The sequence below is a fragment of the Gallinula chloropus genome, assembly GCF_964237585.1.
Source record: "Gallinula chloropus genome assembly, chromosome: 3".
NCBI classification, from domain to species: Eukaryota; Metazoa; Chordata; class Aves; order Gruiformes; family Rallidae; genus Gallinula; species Gallinula chloropus.
This window is the reverse complement of record NC_140087.1, coordinates 748633-762533: the sequence shown is the minus strand read 5'-3', so window position 1 is coordinate 762533 and position 13901 is coordinate 748633. Positions and strand designations below refer to the sequence as shown.

General features: G+C 38.7%; 1 protein-coding gene across 1 annotated transcript in view; it reads left to right on the top strand.

Annotated features, from left to right (window-relative positions):
• Window positions 1-13901, top strand: part of ENPP1 (ectonucleotide pyrophosphatase/phosphodiesterase 1) — a gene marked incomplete at its 5' end in the record, with an annotated part of 54676 nt that overhangs the window by 23659 nt on the left and 17116 nt on the right. Inside the window, 9 exons of the mRNA XM_084261811.1 lie at window positions 2590-2669; window positions 4008-4127; window positions 5202-5311; window positions 6514-6579; window positions 6888-6960; window positions 8939-9047; window positions 10157-10288; window positions 11655-11686; window positions 12800-12927. Of these exons, the coding sequence (XP_084117937.1) occupies window positions 2590-2669; window positions 4008-4127; window positions 5202-5311; window positions 6514-6579; window positions 6888-6960; window positions 8939-9047; window positions 10157-10288; window positions 11655-11686; window positions 12800-12927 (850 nt within the window). The remainder of the gene's footprint in view (window positions 1-2589; window positions 2670-4007; window positions 4128-5201; window positions 5312-6513; window positions 6580-6887; window positions 6961-8938; window positions 9048-10156; window positions 10289-11654; window positions 11687-12799; window positions 12928-13901) is intronic.

Here is a 13901-nt window from a genome sequence, read left to right as displayed (position 1 = left end):
CATATTTATGTGGAATGAATTTGGAAAGCAAGGTAGAAAGTATTTGATTGTATTTGCAAAAGAAGATAAAGGAAGATATTAAGAACAAATAATACAGAATGACTGGTGCTGAATCTGTGAGAACCTTCATTTAACACTTTTAGGAAAAAATGAGAGCCTCATAAGTATGGTTTTTTTTCCCCAGCTTTTGTAGTATCTTTGTAGTGTCTAAGTAACTTTCGTTATGTTTCCTGTCTCTATTTTGGCTGTGGTCTGTAAAGAACCGATGGCATTTCTTGTCTGAAAAATATGCCAATCTTCTTGTCATTCATAAATTACTACCTGGGATGGCTGGTTTCAGTTTGACTAAAAATAAATCAGTACAAATACTTGCTTTTTTGTGCAGTGGTTGTTACAACTTGATCTGTTCCAGAGGATAACAATTCACAGCTGTATTGAGGTTTTAGCTTTTTCATTTTGTTCCATGTTAGAATAAAAATGAGGCATTTGAAACAATTTCTTTAAATGCAGTGATAAATCATTTCAACTGAAGAAGACTTCTTGGGCATTGCAAGGAGATGCTGGCTATTGCAAATAGCTAGAGCTGTGGCTAAGTCCCACAAAGCCTCTGCAGGACTTCCCAGCTGTGACATCTACTTCCATGTGTAAAGTTTCCTCATCATTTGGTCTGGATAGGCTACAGTGCAGCTTCTCTCATTGATTTCTAGAATAAACTTGTATTTCCCTGTTCACTGAACCCATAATAAATTCTGACCGCTCAGAAATACAAATATCTTTATGTCTTTATGATTTCTCCAGAACCATGGAGTTGGTGGTGGTCAAAAGTTACATTTAGAAAGGATTCTAAAATCAGAGTGTCTAACAATACTTGTTTTAGGCACAACAAAATAAGGAACAGTGTGGGGGAGGAAAGTATTATTTCTTCATTATGCCCAGAGTCCCGTATTACCCCATTTTTGTAATATACTAGAAGACTGTTATGAGGCAATGCACTACAGGATCTCAGGTTTTTTGTTAGAATATCTTGCTCTCTAGGTTTTTTTTCTGCTCATAGTAAAATGGTGAGTGAAGAGTTCATAAGTTGAACTTTCTTCAGTAAGAGAAAAATAGTTTTGTGAATGAAAATTAGTGTTGCTGTGGTGTAAAAGGTGGGCAATTCAGCATGCAGCTGAGGATTTTCATTGAATCTGGGCGTAACATAGCCATAAACTGTGTGCATGGCATTCAGAGAAGACATTTTTCACATCGTACTATGCTGTGATACCATAATTTAAAAATAATTCTCCTTTTGTCTTAAATTGTCTTTAAGACAAGCAAAAAAAGAAGATTGATAACTCTTATGGAAATTCCCAGCAAAACCTCCAGGATTCTGGACAAACAAAAGTTTTAAGTATTTTTGTCTTACTTAAAAATACCCAAACAAAACCCTAAAAGCCCCAACCTCCCCCCCTTCACCAAAAATTTGATTTTTAAAAAAACCAGCCTCATCAACAGATTTGGAAATGGTAGAGGTGTGCCAAGTATGGTGCAGCAGCAAAGAAGAATACAAGTGATGATCTGTTGCTGCAGAAGGCAAATGTGGGAGAGGATGTCTGTGTGTACCTTGAGAGGGTTCATTTTTCTGACATGTCTTCTTTTTATCTCAATTGGATGAAATCACAGAATCATAGACTCTTTCAACTGAGATCTAATCCAAAACCCAAATCCAATGAGTTTGATGCCTTGATGCAACACTTATTATGCTATCCAACCTTTTTTTTTTAAATTTATATTCTATATAAAATAATGATTCAGATGTCCCAGTGGTACCTTTTCTTATAGGGTCCTTACTTCTAGCTCTTTAGCATGATTTGAAGTGATTTTGGTTATTACACAATACTTCATGAAGTTGTTAATAAAGACTTTTGTTGCTTTCCTTCTGGCAGTCATGTCCCATACCTCTGAATCTTAAGCACCTAACTTAAGTAGGATTTGTTTAAGTGCTTTGGCCAGACTAGTGACTGTGAACTAATATCCTTTAAAAAAAAAATATGATTTTTATATCATGATAAAGAAAATTTAGAGATTCATCCTAGAATAGGAGCTTATTTTTATTAAAAAATAACAGCAAAAAAACTAACCTCAAAAAAAGGTGACTGCAAAATAAGTAGTGATTCTACAGGTGACAACCAAGGCACCTCTGTGCCAGTGGCCACTACACCTCTGAGAGCACCCAGGGTGAAGTAGCTAGTTGGTCTCAAGCTGTGGACTTCACTTACTGCACCCCAGGGCAACTTTGTGGAGTGTGGTTTCTTTGATTACTCTTATGCATGCTGTTCATGAGGACTGTAGGCTTTCTTCATTGACCATTGAAGTTGGCCATTAGGAATATGTGAAGTTTGTATTAACAGCCATTTAGTCAGCTTGTAAATCAGTGTTGGAAGAAAAAAATGAAGTATTAACACCAGAATTTTGAAGAATGAAAACTTGCTGGAAATAGCTCTGTTTTCTCTCTCTTTTTTTCTAAATAGTTACATGCCTTCCTAAAGAGAAACTTGCAAAGGTTTCTATTTCTGTAATTTTGCTGATTTTCTTTCTTGCTCCCTCTAGGGGCATGTGGAACCTACACTTCCAGTATGAGACCAGTGTATCCTTCAAAAACCTTTCCCAATCATTATTCCATCGTCACAGTAAGAATTTCTCTATATTGCATGTTTCCACTACTGAAGAGTCTGTACATTATCAAGTTGTCTCCAAGGGAAAAGTTTCTTTGGTTTATTAAAACATTAGTATTTCCCTTCAGAATATGAAAATGTCAGTGTTGTACTCTTTATCTAATTTAGATAATCAGTAATTACAAAACACTATAGCTAAGTGGTCAGATCTAATCTGATTAAGTAATCCAGTCCTTCCAAGACTAGCTGTAAGAATTCAAAGAATCACTTTACAGCTCAACATTTATGTAAATGTTTCCACTAAATTGCAACTCCTCTCTCGGATTTGGAGCGGCCTCACTTCTTTAAAATGCCAGCCTTGATCCACTTTTTGAAGGTAGCTTGGCATAATGCAAAGAAGAGTATGACATGAAAGGGAAGGCTTGGACATCATACGGGTGTTGATGCTGTGATGGACCGTACCCAAACCTGGATAAGAGTGTCACCAACCTGATCTTGTAAACTTATCACCACCTGCCTCGGAGTAAAAAGAAAACTGTAGGTCTTGAACACAAGGCATGGTTGGCATCTAGCAGATCCCTCTTAGGATCAGTTCATGTAAAAACTAAAAGTCAGTCAAACACTTGAGGATCAGCATCTTCTTTCTGATCATCCCAGTTTGTCAGCACTGCCTCTTGGTAAGCTGGGAGCGCAGGATCAGGAGTGATACATTTAATGGCGTAATCCTCTTAAATATCCATGGTTGAATATGCAACTAAGAGGCACTTACCATACCCTGTAGTCATGTGAGCAGTATAGAGCTTTGGGTCTCAGCTCCCCATTCTTGTGAAAAATAGCAGGCCCTTTTGCTTGTCAGGGTCCATATGGTGGTGGTGTTACATCCTTTAATGTAAGAAGCAGCTAGCCTGCTTGAAGACAGAGCACTAACTCTGTTAAAACTACCTAACAGCTGGTGCTCCTGAGCACTTCTGTCACTGCTTATGCAGCTGTTGTCCCTGGTTAGGGTTTTCACCTCCTGGTATGCAATTCTCCTTTGAAATCCCTGGGGTTTGTATCCAGGTGAGTGCTTTGTCACTGGTGCTAAAGATACCACACGTGGGTGAACTGAGGCAGTATCAGTTTGATCTCAGAGCAAACAGCTTGAATGTATTTTTATTTTTAATTTCACTGAGAAGCAATTAAAAATTGAAGGTAGAACTTGGTAGCAATGGTAGGTGATGCTGCTGAAATTGTGTACATGAGTAAAAGTCCCATACAGATTATTTGCTGGACATACTTGTCTAACAGACATCTGTGTAGCTGGAAGCTTGTTTTTCTTTATAACATTACAACAAGGTCTACTCCTAATTACAGGGGCTGTATCCTGAATCTCATGGTATAATTGATAACAAGATGTATGACCCCAAAAGAAATATATCCTTCACCCTTAGAAGCCAGGAGAAGTTCAATCCACACTGGTACCAAGGACAGCCTGTAAGTATTACTACACTGCTAAGAACGTGCATCGGGTGGCTGTCATGTTACTTAATACTGCTTGCATACATAGTGATGTTGAAAGAGTACAGAGGGTACTTCTAAGTCAGCCAAGAAACATTAGTCAGCATGATTAGGAATTGCCATACCAGAACTGCGAAATGACAAATGAAACAAAGCCTAGCAAATTTTCTTGAACTTAAATGGAATTTCCTCTGGGAAAACTTAAAATAACTAATAAAGATACCAGATTTTTTCTGGTTTTAATATGACCTGGGCTTGCATTTAATTCTCTGAGGAAATCAACATACCAGTTAGTTGTTAGTAATAAGCAGTATTAAAGGTTTGCACTCTCCCCAAATTACTATAAAGGCTAAAGCTTTAAAAGAAAATGTCTCAGTTCAGTCATGCAGCTGTAGCAGATCTGCTCAGACTGAGACTGCCATCAAAATGAAGTGGCATGGGAAAGGTTGAGGCTAGCCTGGAGAATAGCAAGGGAACAGATGCAACTATTTAGTAATATGGAGAGGACTGTTTGGTTTTGGAGTTTGGGGGGTTTTTTGAGGAGAGGACACACAAGTGCAGACTTTATGGGCTTCTGAGAAGTGGTGCGTAAGTCAGGCAGGAAGTCATGCAGAAGGCAGATAGAACTCTGCAAACCATGAGAGCAGTAGTAAGATCAGAAGAATTGACCCAACTCATATTTCAGAGTACATGGTGCATAAATCCTCAGAACATTCCCAACCCTTCTTCACTGCCCTTGAGCCGTTTCCCTTTCTGGTGTTCAGCCATGCTTCTCCCATTTCATTACGGCTCCATCCATGGAAGCTAACGGTTCCCCCTTCTGTTCTGGCTCCCCACAGTGTAGCAGAAGAAGCAATAAGGAATCAGGCTGCAAGGTCTACCTGCACCACTGGTAGTGATGACATGGAATATTGACCGGTCCAAGTGTGTCACTTAGATTTTAGATTTTGATCTTGCTGGAGGGTGCAAAAATGGTCAGTGGTAGTGCATCTGACAGTTACTCAGCTAATTCAGTAAGCTGTACTAATGGTGGCAATTGTTCTCCTGCAGATTTGGCTAACAGCTATGTACCAGGGTCTAAAAGCTGCTACGTTCTTTTGGCCTGGCTCAGATGTAGCAGTTAATGGGACCTTTCCAAACCTGTATGAAAAATACAATCGGTATGTCAGCTCCTGGGTCTTGCATGAAAATTTAACTGTTGCAATGGGACAGATGCCAGAAAAAGTATAAAATGTTTTCCTGCTTTTCTAAATATTGTATACAACATGAAAATATAGGATTCAATTAGCTTTGTTTCAGTGTAATGTAAATGCCTTGTCTAATAATTTTGTCATTGCTTAGCAAATGTTCTACAGAAAATATGTGAAGAAATCAGAGCAGCCAGCTTTGAAGCTTTATTGCTTTTCTGTTTCTATTTATAAAATTCAAATTCATAAAATTCGTTTGTGAGTGTGTTTAGAGTTAGGACCTCTCATACAATGAATGGATTGGGTCTTAATGGAATATTGTCCATGAAAACTGAAATTTTACTGTAGATTGTAGTACATTGTCTCCATATAAAATTATTTTCTTTGCAGTTTTTGAAAATATTTCACATTAAGGCAGTGATTATTTTGATAATATTTCACATTCATTTTAGTCAGCGATTACTTTTCACTGTAATTAAACATTTTCTGCTTAATTGAAATTCCCATAAATCTGTTTTTCACTATTTACATAGTAGTACCAATCTCTTCCCAGAAAATCAGGCTTTTCATTTCTGTCTTCCTATACTCTTCATATAACACAGAAATTCTGACTCTTGACTTACAGCTCACTTCTTTTTCATTTTTGGTTTTTTGTCCTCTCTAGGAACTTGCACATATACTTGAACTTCTGTTAAGTAGCTGAATCCATAACTTTATTGGTTCCTCATTTGTTACAGATCAACATGCTTATTGTTGGTCTACTTCAGTAATTAATAATGAGCATCTACTTTGTGACATAGTAGAAAACCCCGACATTACCCCCAAACTAAAGCTTTTGCAAAACATAATTGAGGAATGAAAACCTGCATATGATTTTGCACCTTGAAACCAATTACTCTCTGTATCTAATAAACACCAGCAATTTGGGGATCTTTATTGTAATCACATTGCAGTCAATGGGGACAGTATTCAAGGGAGCTTTAGAGCAGGTCATTAACTCCTGTAGGAGCTGGCAATTAGCAGGACCCAAGTTTATTGATGCTAAATAGCCATTAGCAACATCCAGTTGAATTCAATTTTATGTGCTAAAGGACATTGATTTTGTAATGTGTGACTAACATTTTTTTAGCTCTCAGAAATGCATGAGGTTTTGATCTTGTGTTGTTCTGACACAGCTCAATCCCTTTTGAAGAGAGGGTGGTAACTGTTCTTCGCTGGCTGCGGTTACCTGAAGATGAAAGGTAGGTGCACAGTTGCACGTGTAAGCTCCAGTCTCAGCAGTATTGCAGTGAATTACTTTGTAACTATGGCTTCTGTTTTAAACTGTGACTTACGTGTTTTTCTAAGGAAATGAAAATGCTTAACACAAGCCTGTTTCTATCACAGAAACCTTTACTTATGAAGATATATTTCTCTTGCTCTTTAACGTGTCCTTCCTCTGAATGACAGTATTGTTTCCAATATTTGATACCCACTGTTGAAATGTAATCTCTTCAAACTGTCTCAACATGTATGTAAAATATGACATTTTTGGTGCCGTTTGATATAGACCACAATTTTACACTCTGTATTTAGAAGAACCAGATGCCTCAGGCCATAGATTTGGACCAGTAAGCAGCGGAGTAAGTAGCTTTGTAGTTTCCTCAATTTCTTTATTTAAAATGTTAAGCTTTGCTCTAGCTCTGTAATAGACTTTCATAATTCCTGTTAGATTAACTAAGACCATGTTCAGTGTGCTTATTAGGAAAAAAATATTGTGAATAGACAGCCTGCTCGTGGCTAACATTGATACAATGCATGTAATGAAAAGCCTATTTAGTAAGTTTATTTTTTTATTTATTTTGTTAGCTTTTAAATTGCTGAAGCATGTTTGGGTATCTTTTGTATGTTGTGTTATCTGCTCCTAATTCTTTTGTTGATTTAAGGGGGGAGGGAAGGGTCCAGAAAACTTATATACTTTTAATTTAGTAAGAACAGAGATTTTCATAACAATGGGCCAAATTTTGGTGGTCAAATATTCACAGTATAATGATCATTTGTCTCCCTTCAGTCTCTGTGCAAAGGTTAGATGAATATTGGTCTTATCTCCCTGCACTTAGATTTTTATGCCTTCTCAGAAAGAGGGTGATAAAAGGGATGTTCACCTTATCACAGTGTGCCTATGGTATACATGTCTCTGGGACTGCTACTGTTCTCAGAAGTACTCCAAAGTAAAGAATGCAAAGAAAAAAGCTCTTGGAAAGTCAGGAAAACTGGAGGGTTCTCCTGTCTTGAATGGTCACGAAGTTTGGGCATTTTAACTTGGTACTTCACGTGAGTGGTGACAACAGTAAAAAGCTCCAGCCAATCTTTAAGGTGTGTGAGCAGTTACTGTTCCTGTAAAGAACTGTAAGATGAATGTAAGTGCCCTGTGAAGTAGCAGACAATTGGAACTGCAATATAGGGAACATGTTTAAATTGGTTGTCCTTTTCTCTGGTTAATAAGAGGGCCTGAAGTTCCTCTGTCAGGAACTCTGGTGAGAAAGACCCTGAGGATTTGTACATAGTCTCCCCAGGATCATCTCATCTTTGTTTTCATAAAGCAAGACCACTTACATGGGTAGCTCAATGAGGTGACGAATTTCTTGATTTTAAAAATAGTTTTTGAATACTTGCTAAACAAACAAACCAAAAATAGCCCTAGTGGTGGTACACACACAAGTGAGCTTGAGTACCAGACTCACCATGAACAGTGCTGGGCTCCTACTTTTGGTTACTTTCAGTTCCTTTAAATTAGTTTGGACTGAGACTAATATCTAGTCACTGTTTCAAGGACAGTTTGCTCCAGGGCCTCTTGCAAGAGGGATTTTGAGGAACAATGCTGCAGGCTTGGTTTCCTCTGTTCTTTCAGCCCTTGGTATTATCCCATCAGCATCTGCACCCAACGGCAGTTCCAGTTGTCCTCTGTTGTGCACCTGTTAATGCAGCAAATATGCTCAATTCCATCTTTAAAACCACCCTCACTGGCTGTAGCCTGGGGTTTGTGTGGTTTGGTTTGGGTTTCTTTTGTTTTGCTTTTAGATGTCTTCAACTGAAATAACACATAAAAATGTGTAGCTGTGTTTTAGTGTGCCGTGGAGCCCAGAAGAAATTTGGACCAAGAGCTGTACAGAGTAGATCTAGCCAGCCTTCTGCAGATGGGCTTAGCCCTGGGCAGCGCAGCCTGCAGGCTGCCGCTTTGGTTTAGCAGTGTGGGTCAACCTGTTGAATCCACTCTCAGTAGATGGAATGACTGTGTATCTAGAGGGAGTACCACTGAGAGAAGTAGGAACAGTCAAACAGCAGGTTCAACAGGGCAGTGTGAATGCTGTGTCTCCTGTCCTCCCAGTACCTCCTGTTAGTGTGTTTTGTATGTGCTGCCTGTCCGAGTTTGGGGTGGCTACACAGCTTTAGATCCGCTTATATCTGAACTGTCTCTAGCCTTGTGTGGTCTGGAGAAGAGCTCCTTGTTCTTTATTAACATGTGTTCCTACAGTTTAAAAAATAGATCTTACTTTTAAAGAAATTGAATAAACGTAATTGGAGTGACTATCACTTCATGTTTCTATTCCTGTTCTGCAGGTCATTGTGGCGTTACAGACAGTGGACAAGATAGTAGGGATGCTGATGGATGGCCTCAAGCAAATGAACTTGCATAAGTGCCTGAACATTATTTTTATATCAGATCACGGTAAATAGGATTTTCCAAATGCATCATAATTTGGAAGAGCTGTTTTTATAAAGTAACATTCTGAGTTTATACTTGCATGTTTCTGGCAAGGTTAAGGAGGCAGCTAATACCTAGAAATTACATTTTATACTATCAAGATGGTGTAAGAGATAAGCAGTGTAGGTGACTATTTTATGAGGGGGAGAGAGAGGAAATGGAGAACATATGAAAGAATGAAATAATTTTCATCTTTTATTCTAATTCCTCGTGATTATTACCAGCCACTTAAATCAAATTATAAAATGTGAATTGTAAAAAATAGATTTAATTTTATTCTTTTAAGTACATCACACAGCAATATTTTGCTAATTGCGGAAGAAATAAAAATACAAGCCTCAAATCAGTTCCCTTATCCATTGTTAGAAGGCTGTGAATATGAAACTGATTTATTTTAGTAATTACTTTATTTCTGGAATTATTTCTATAGTAAATTATGTCTTTTACCAAGAATTTCTTTTCTGCTGCTTTTCCAGACAAACAAAATATAAGCACACTTCCATGCAGCACAAAATTGACTTGCAGAGCTCATTGCCACCAGGAATAATCCAAGCTAAATATCTATATAGGTTTAAAAAATCTTAGCTAAATTAGTGGAGGGTCAACCTGTCAGGACTTATTAAAAGTAAGAGTTCAAATTCATCGTGTAGCTTAAAGTCATTTTGACTCCTGGAAACTGTTGAGGAACACTGGCAGAAAATAAGCCACTGGAATCAGACTGGTTGGGGTTTTTCTCTTGACTTGTTACTGAACACTGTGAGGTCGGATATTGTGCTAAATGAGAATTGGGTCTGACCATTGCAACTGTTCTGAGGCTCATAAGATTTCTTTCCCTTTCGAGAAGAAAATTTGTTTACTCAGTTGTCTTTCTCAGCTTAGGAAATGGCTGATGGTGCATTTGTGTAATGTTTTGTTTTCTTCCATCCATGAGTATTGTGGTCTCCTCAGAGCAGATGTCTGGCTTGGTGATAAAAGGACCTCAGAAATCACATTTCTGACTTCGACAACTTAAGTTGCATGTCTCATCAGCAAGGCTACTCTGTGTTGATGTCCACATTTACTGCCTTTTGCAGGGATGGAAGCAGGGAGCTGCAGAAAAACAGCATATCTGAACAGCTATCTGGATGATGTTGAAGATTTCATGGTGGTACCCGGTCCTGCAGCTCGCCTAAGACCTAACAATGTTCCAGATGAGTATTTCTCTTGTATGTAATTGGAACTAATTTTTGTTACCTGGTTATACACTATTGTACTTTATGAACATAAAGTTAGAATCCACGTGTTCCATTGTTAAACCTGAGTGAAGGTCAACTAGGGACAACGTGGATAATGATGAAGAGGAAATACTGAGTGGTCTACCTGTGCTTTTAATGATCCTTTGACTTTGCAGGTCTCAATGTGTGTTTGAATCCTACAGGCAGCTTTTGTGAGCTACCTCAGAGTGAACAGCTGCAAATTCTCTTGCCTTGTGAATGACATTCCTTTCAATCAGATCTTTGGTGCTTAAGCAGCCCAAAAATCATGCCAGTATTACATTTATAGTTACAAAAAATGGCCTGCCAACAGTTGAATAAATTGCAAATAAACATGAATAATATAATAAACATGAGTAAAAATCAATGAATACATAGAAACTTTAGACTTTGATTCATTGTACAATCTCATTTTAGGTGAGCATTCAATGCCTGCAGTTTTTGTTACTTTTTAATGTTGAATGCAGGCACTTCCTTCATGTTTCATAGGGTTTTTCTGTCTGGATTATTATTCTCCATGCCCCCTAAAACTTCTAGGCCTCGACTCCAGTGACTTTAAGTCCTGTTTATTTCATTGCCTGATGCTATTCTAAACGGTTTTTAAAGTGTTTTCTTGGAGAATGTGGGAGTCAAATGCAGTTCCAGATTCAACCTGGAGAAACAAGTTTAGGAAGAAAAGTAGAGTATCTCCTGGTTTCAACATGTGCCCTGTTCTTGTGAAGCAGCACAACCATCTTAGTAGCAGCACTGCACGTATTTATGCAGAAATTATTAGCAGTTCCTTTATGTACTTTAGTCAAGACTCAAGACAGAGTAGCTGTGTGAAAGGGAATGGGCCTGTGTTACCCAAAATGTCAGACTAAATGATGTAATGGTCTCTTTTGGCTCGAGTCTAAGCATCTGAATCTTAGCCAGCTTGCACTTGGCTATCTTTCTAAGGATGCTTGCCAGATAAAACTGTTGTCCTGATTATTGTGTTTGTTTCCAGCTTGATTAGCATAGCATTTAGTTGCCTCTTGTGTAAACTTACTTTTCAGCTAATTTTTCTGACTGTGGCTAATAAAGCTTAAAACTTTAAAGCTGTAAATAAATAAGCAAGGGGAGGAGAGATTATGTACCTAAGTTTCATAAAAGCAGGGGGTTCATAGTTTAGAGATTGTTTGACTCCATATAGTGTTTATTCTGGAAAAATAATTTGTCTCCAGAATTTACCTTATTTATTTATCTTTTTAAGCTAATTACATGATGGGAATGCTTTCATTTTATATCCATTTTTTTTTTAACTTAGGTGACTAATTCTTACATGTGATTCTTCCAGTTAATTATGAAGGCATTGTCAGAAACCTCACAGTAAGTGTCACCCTATCTGTTATTCTAGCTTAATTTCTGCTGACATTTACAGGTATTTTATATCATCAGCTGTTTGCTGGGCTATTTTCATAGCATCTGGACTTTGAATTATGGACCTTCCATATGCTATACAGTTAACAATAACAGCAAAAGGTAGTTCCACACGGAGGAAAGGAAGGTCAAAGTTGAGGAAGGTGTCATGTGGCCACCTGTAGTTGTGCATTAACGAGGGTTTTGCATTCATTTCTTTTCACTATTATCCAGCTGCTCTTCAAACTGGAGAAACTCTGTATCTGAGCAATACTGTCTGTTGGCAAAGTCAGTGTAAAGCTCAGCTCCATTCCCTGGAAAAGCATAAGATTTCCTTGCTTGCACCTTTTTGATAAACAGCTTTGAGAGAGAATATTGATTGATTTATCTTTTTTGCCAGTTCCCACTTAAGAAATTTACTTTTCTGCTCTATACCTGGCTCCTTTCTCATCCCTGCACCCACAAGATGTTTGCCTCTCGGTTGTGCAGACACCACTGTTGGTGAGAGCTATGCTGTTTCTGTAGATGACTTCACTCTTCAGAAATTCCAGCATTACAGTAGAGAGTGTTTTGGGTCGTCAGTTGTTTTTTGGGTTTTGGGGTTTTTTTTAAAATCATATGGATCTTAGTTGGTGAAAAGATGTATTTGTTCCTGAGTGATGCATCTAAAAACCTTTTGAATGCCTGTTACTTTCTGTGTTATAGAATTGTAAAGTCCTTGCACTGGACAGTATACCACTTGTGAAAGTGTCTTGATTTTTTTCATTGTATTTCTTTACTAATTCTACTGTTAGGTACAATCCTAGACTGTAAGAAAAAAAACAAATGTAGGACATGTTATGCCTGTTTACCAATATAAATGTTCTTCTAATAACTACTGACTGGTTTTGCAGTCAGTATTTTTATTTAAATAGTTAATATCTATGTCCTAGACCATATGACTCCAAACCTGATGGAGTCCTCTAGTCCTTAGTGCAAGTTATTGCAGGCCCTTTGGAACTGAAGTGTGTTAAAACAACTGTGAATGATATAAGCAACAGTTTGGTGAAATGTACATTTTCTATTTTAATTTGAACGTTTCAGTGCATAGAACCAAATCAGCCTTTCAAAGCCTACATGAAACAGCTGCTGCCCAAGCGTTTCCATTATTCCTTTAATGACCGGATTGAACCACTGAACTTCTACTTAGATTCCCAGTGGCAGCTTGCTAGGTAAGTTACTGTTTTCAGCAAATAATTACTTGTTTTCTTACAGCTTTTCTCCTCCAGATGCTTAGAGTTCAATGGTATAATCATAGAATCTGAGAGTACTTTGGGTGGGTTGGAAGAGACCTCAAAGTTCATCAAGTTCCAACCCTCTGCCATGGGCAAGGATGCCCTCCACCAGACCAGGCTGCCCAAAGCCCCATCCAACCTGGCCTTGAACACTGACAGGGAGAGGGTGTCCACAACTTCTCTGGACAACCTGTGTCAGTGCCTCACCAGCCTCATAGTGAAGAATTTCTCCCTAATATCTAATCTAAATCTACCCTTTTTCAGTACCCTTACACTCCCTGATAAAGAGTCCCTCTCCAGCTTTTCAGGAGGCCCTCTTTATTTACTGGAAGGCTGCTATAAGGTCTCCCTGAAGCCTCTTCTTCTCTGGGCTGAACAAGCCCAACTCTCTCAGCCTGTCTTCATAGGGAGGTGCTCAAGCCCTCCAAGCATCTTTATGGCCCTCCTCTGAACTCACTGCAACAGTTCAATGTCTGTCTTGTGCTGGGGACCCCCAGGGCTGGGTGCAGTACTTCAGCTGGGGTCTCATGAGAGCAGAGCAAGGGGCAGCCAGAAGCTCTCTGCAGGCCTGACAGAGCGAACCCCAGCCGGCTCAAGGCCGGAGCCATTGCTGACCAAGAGCCCATCAGCGATGGCCACAGCGCCTCTGGGAACCACATTTAGGAGAAAAAAAAATAATGAAATCAGCCACTCTTTACCACCAGAGAAGGGAGTGAGAAGATCTAAAACTTTGACCACAACACCTGGTACCCTCCTCACTATCCCGAGGATTTTGAACTCCAGCATTTCATGGTCACTGCAGCTAAGGCTGCTCTTGACTTTCACATCCTCTACTAAGCCCTCCTTGCTGGTGAGAACAAGGTCTGGCATGGCACCTCTCCTTACTGGCTCATCTATCACTTGGAGGAAGA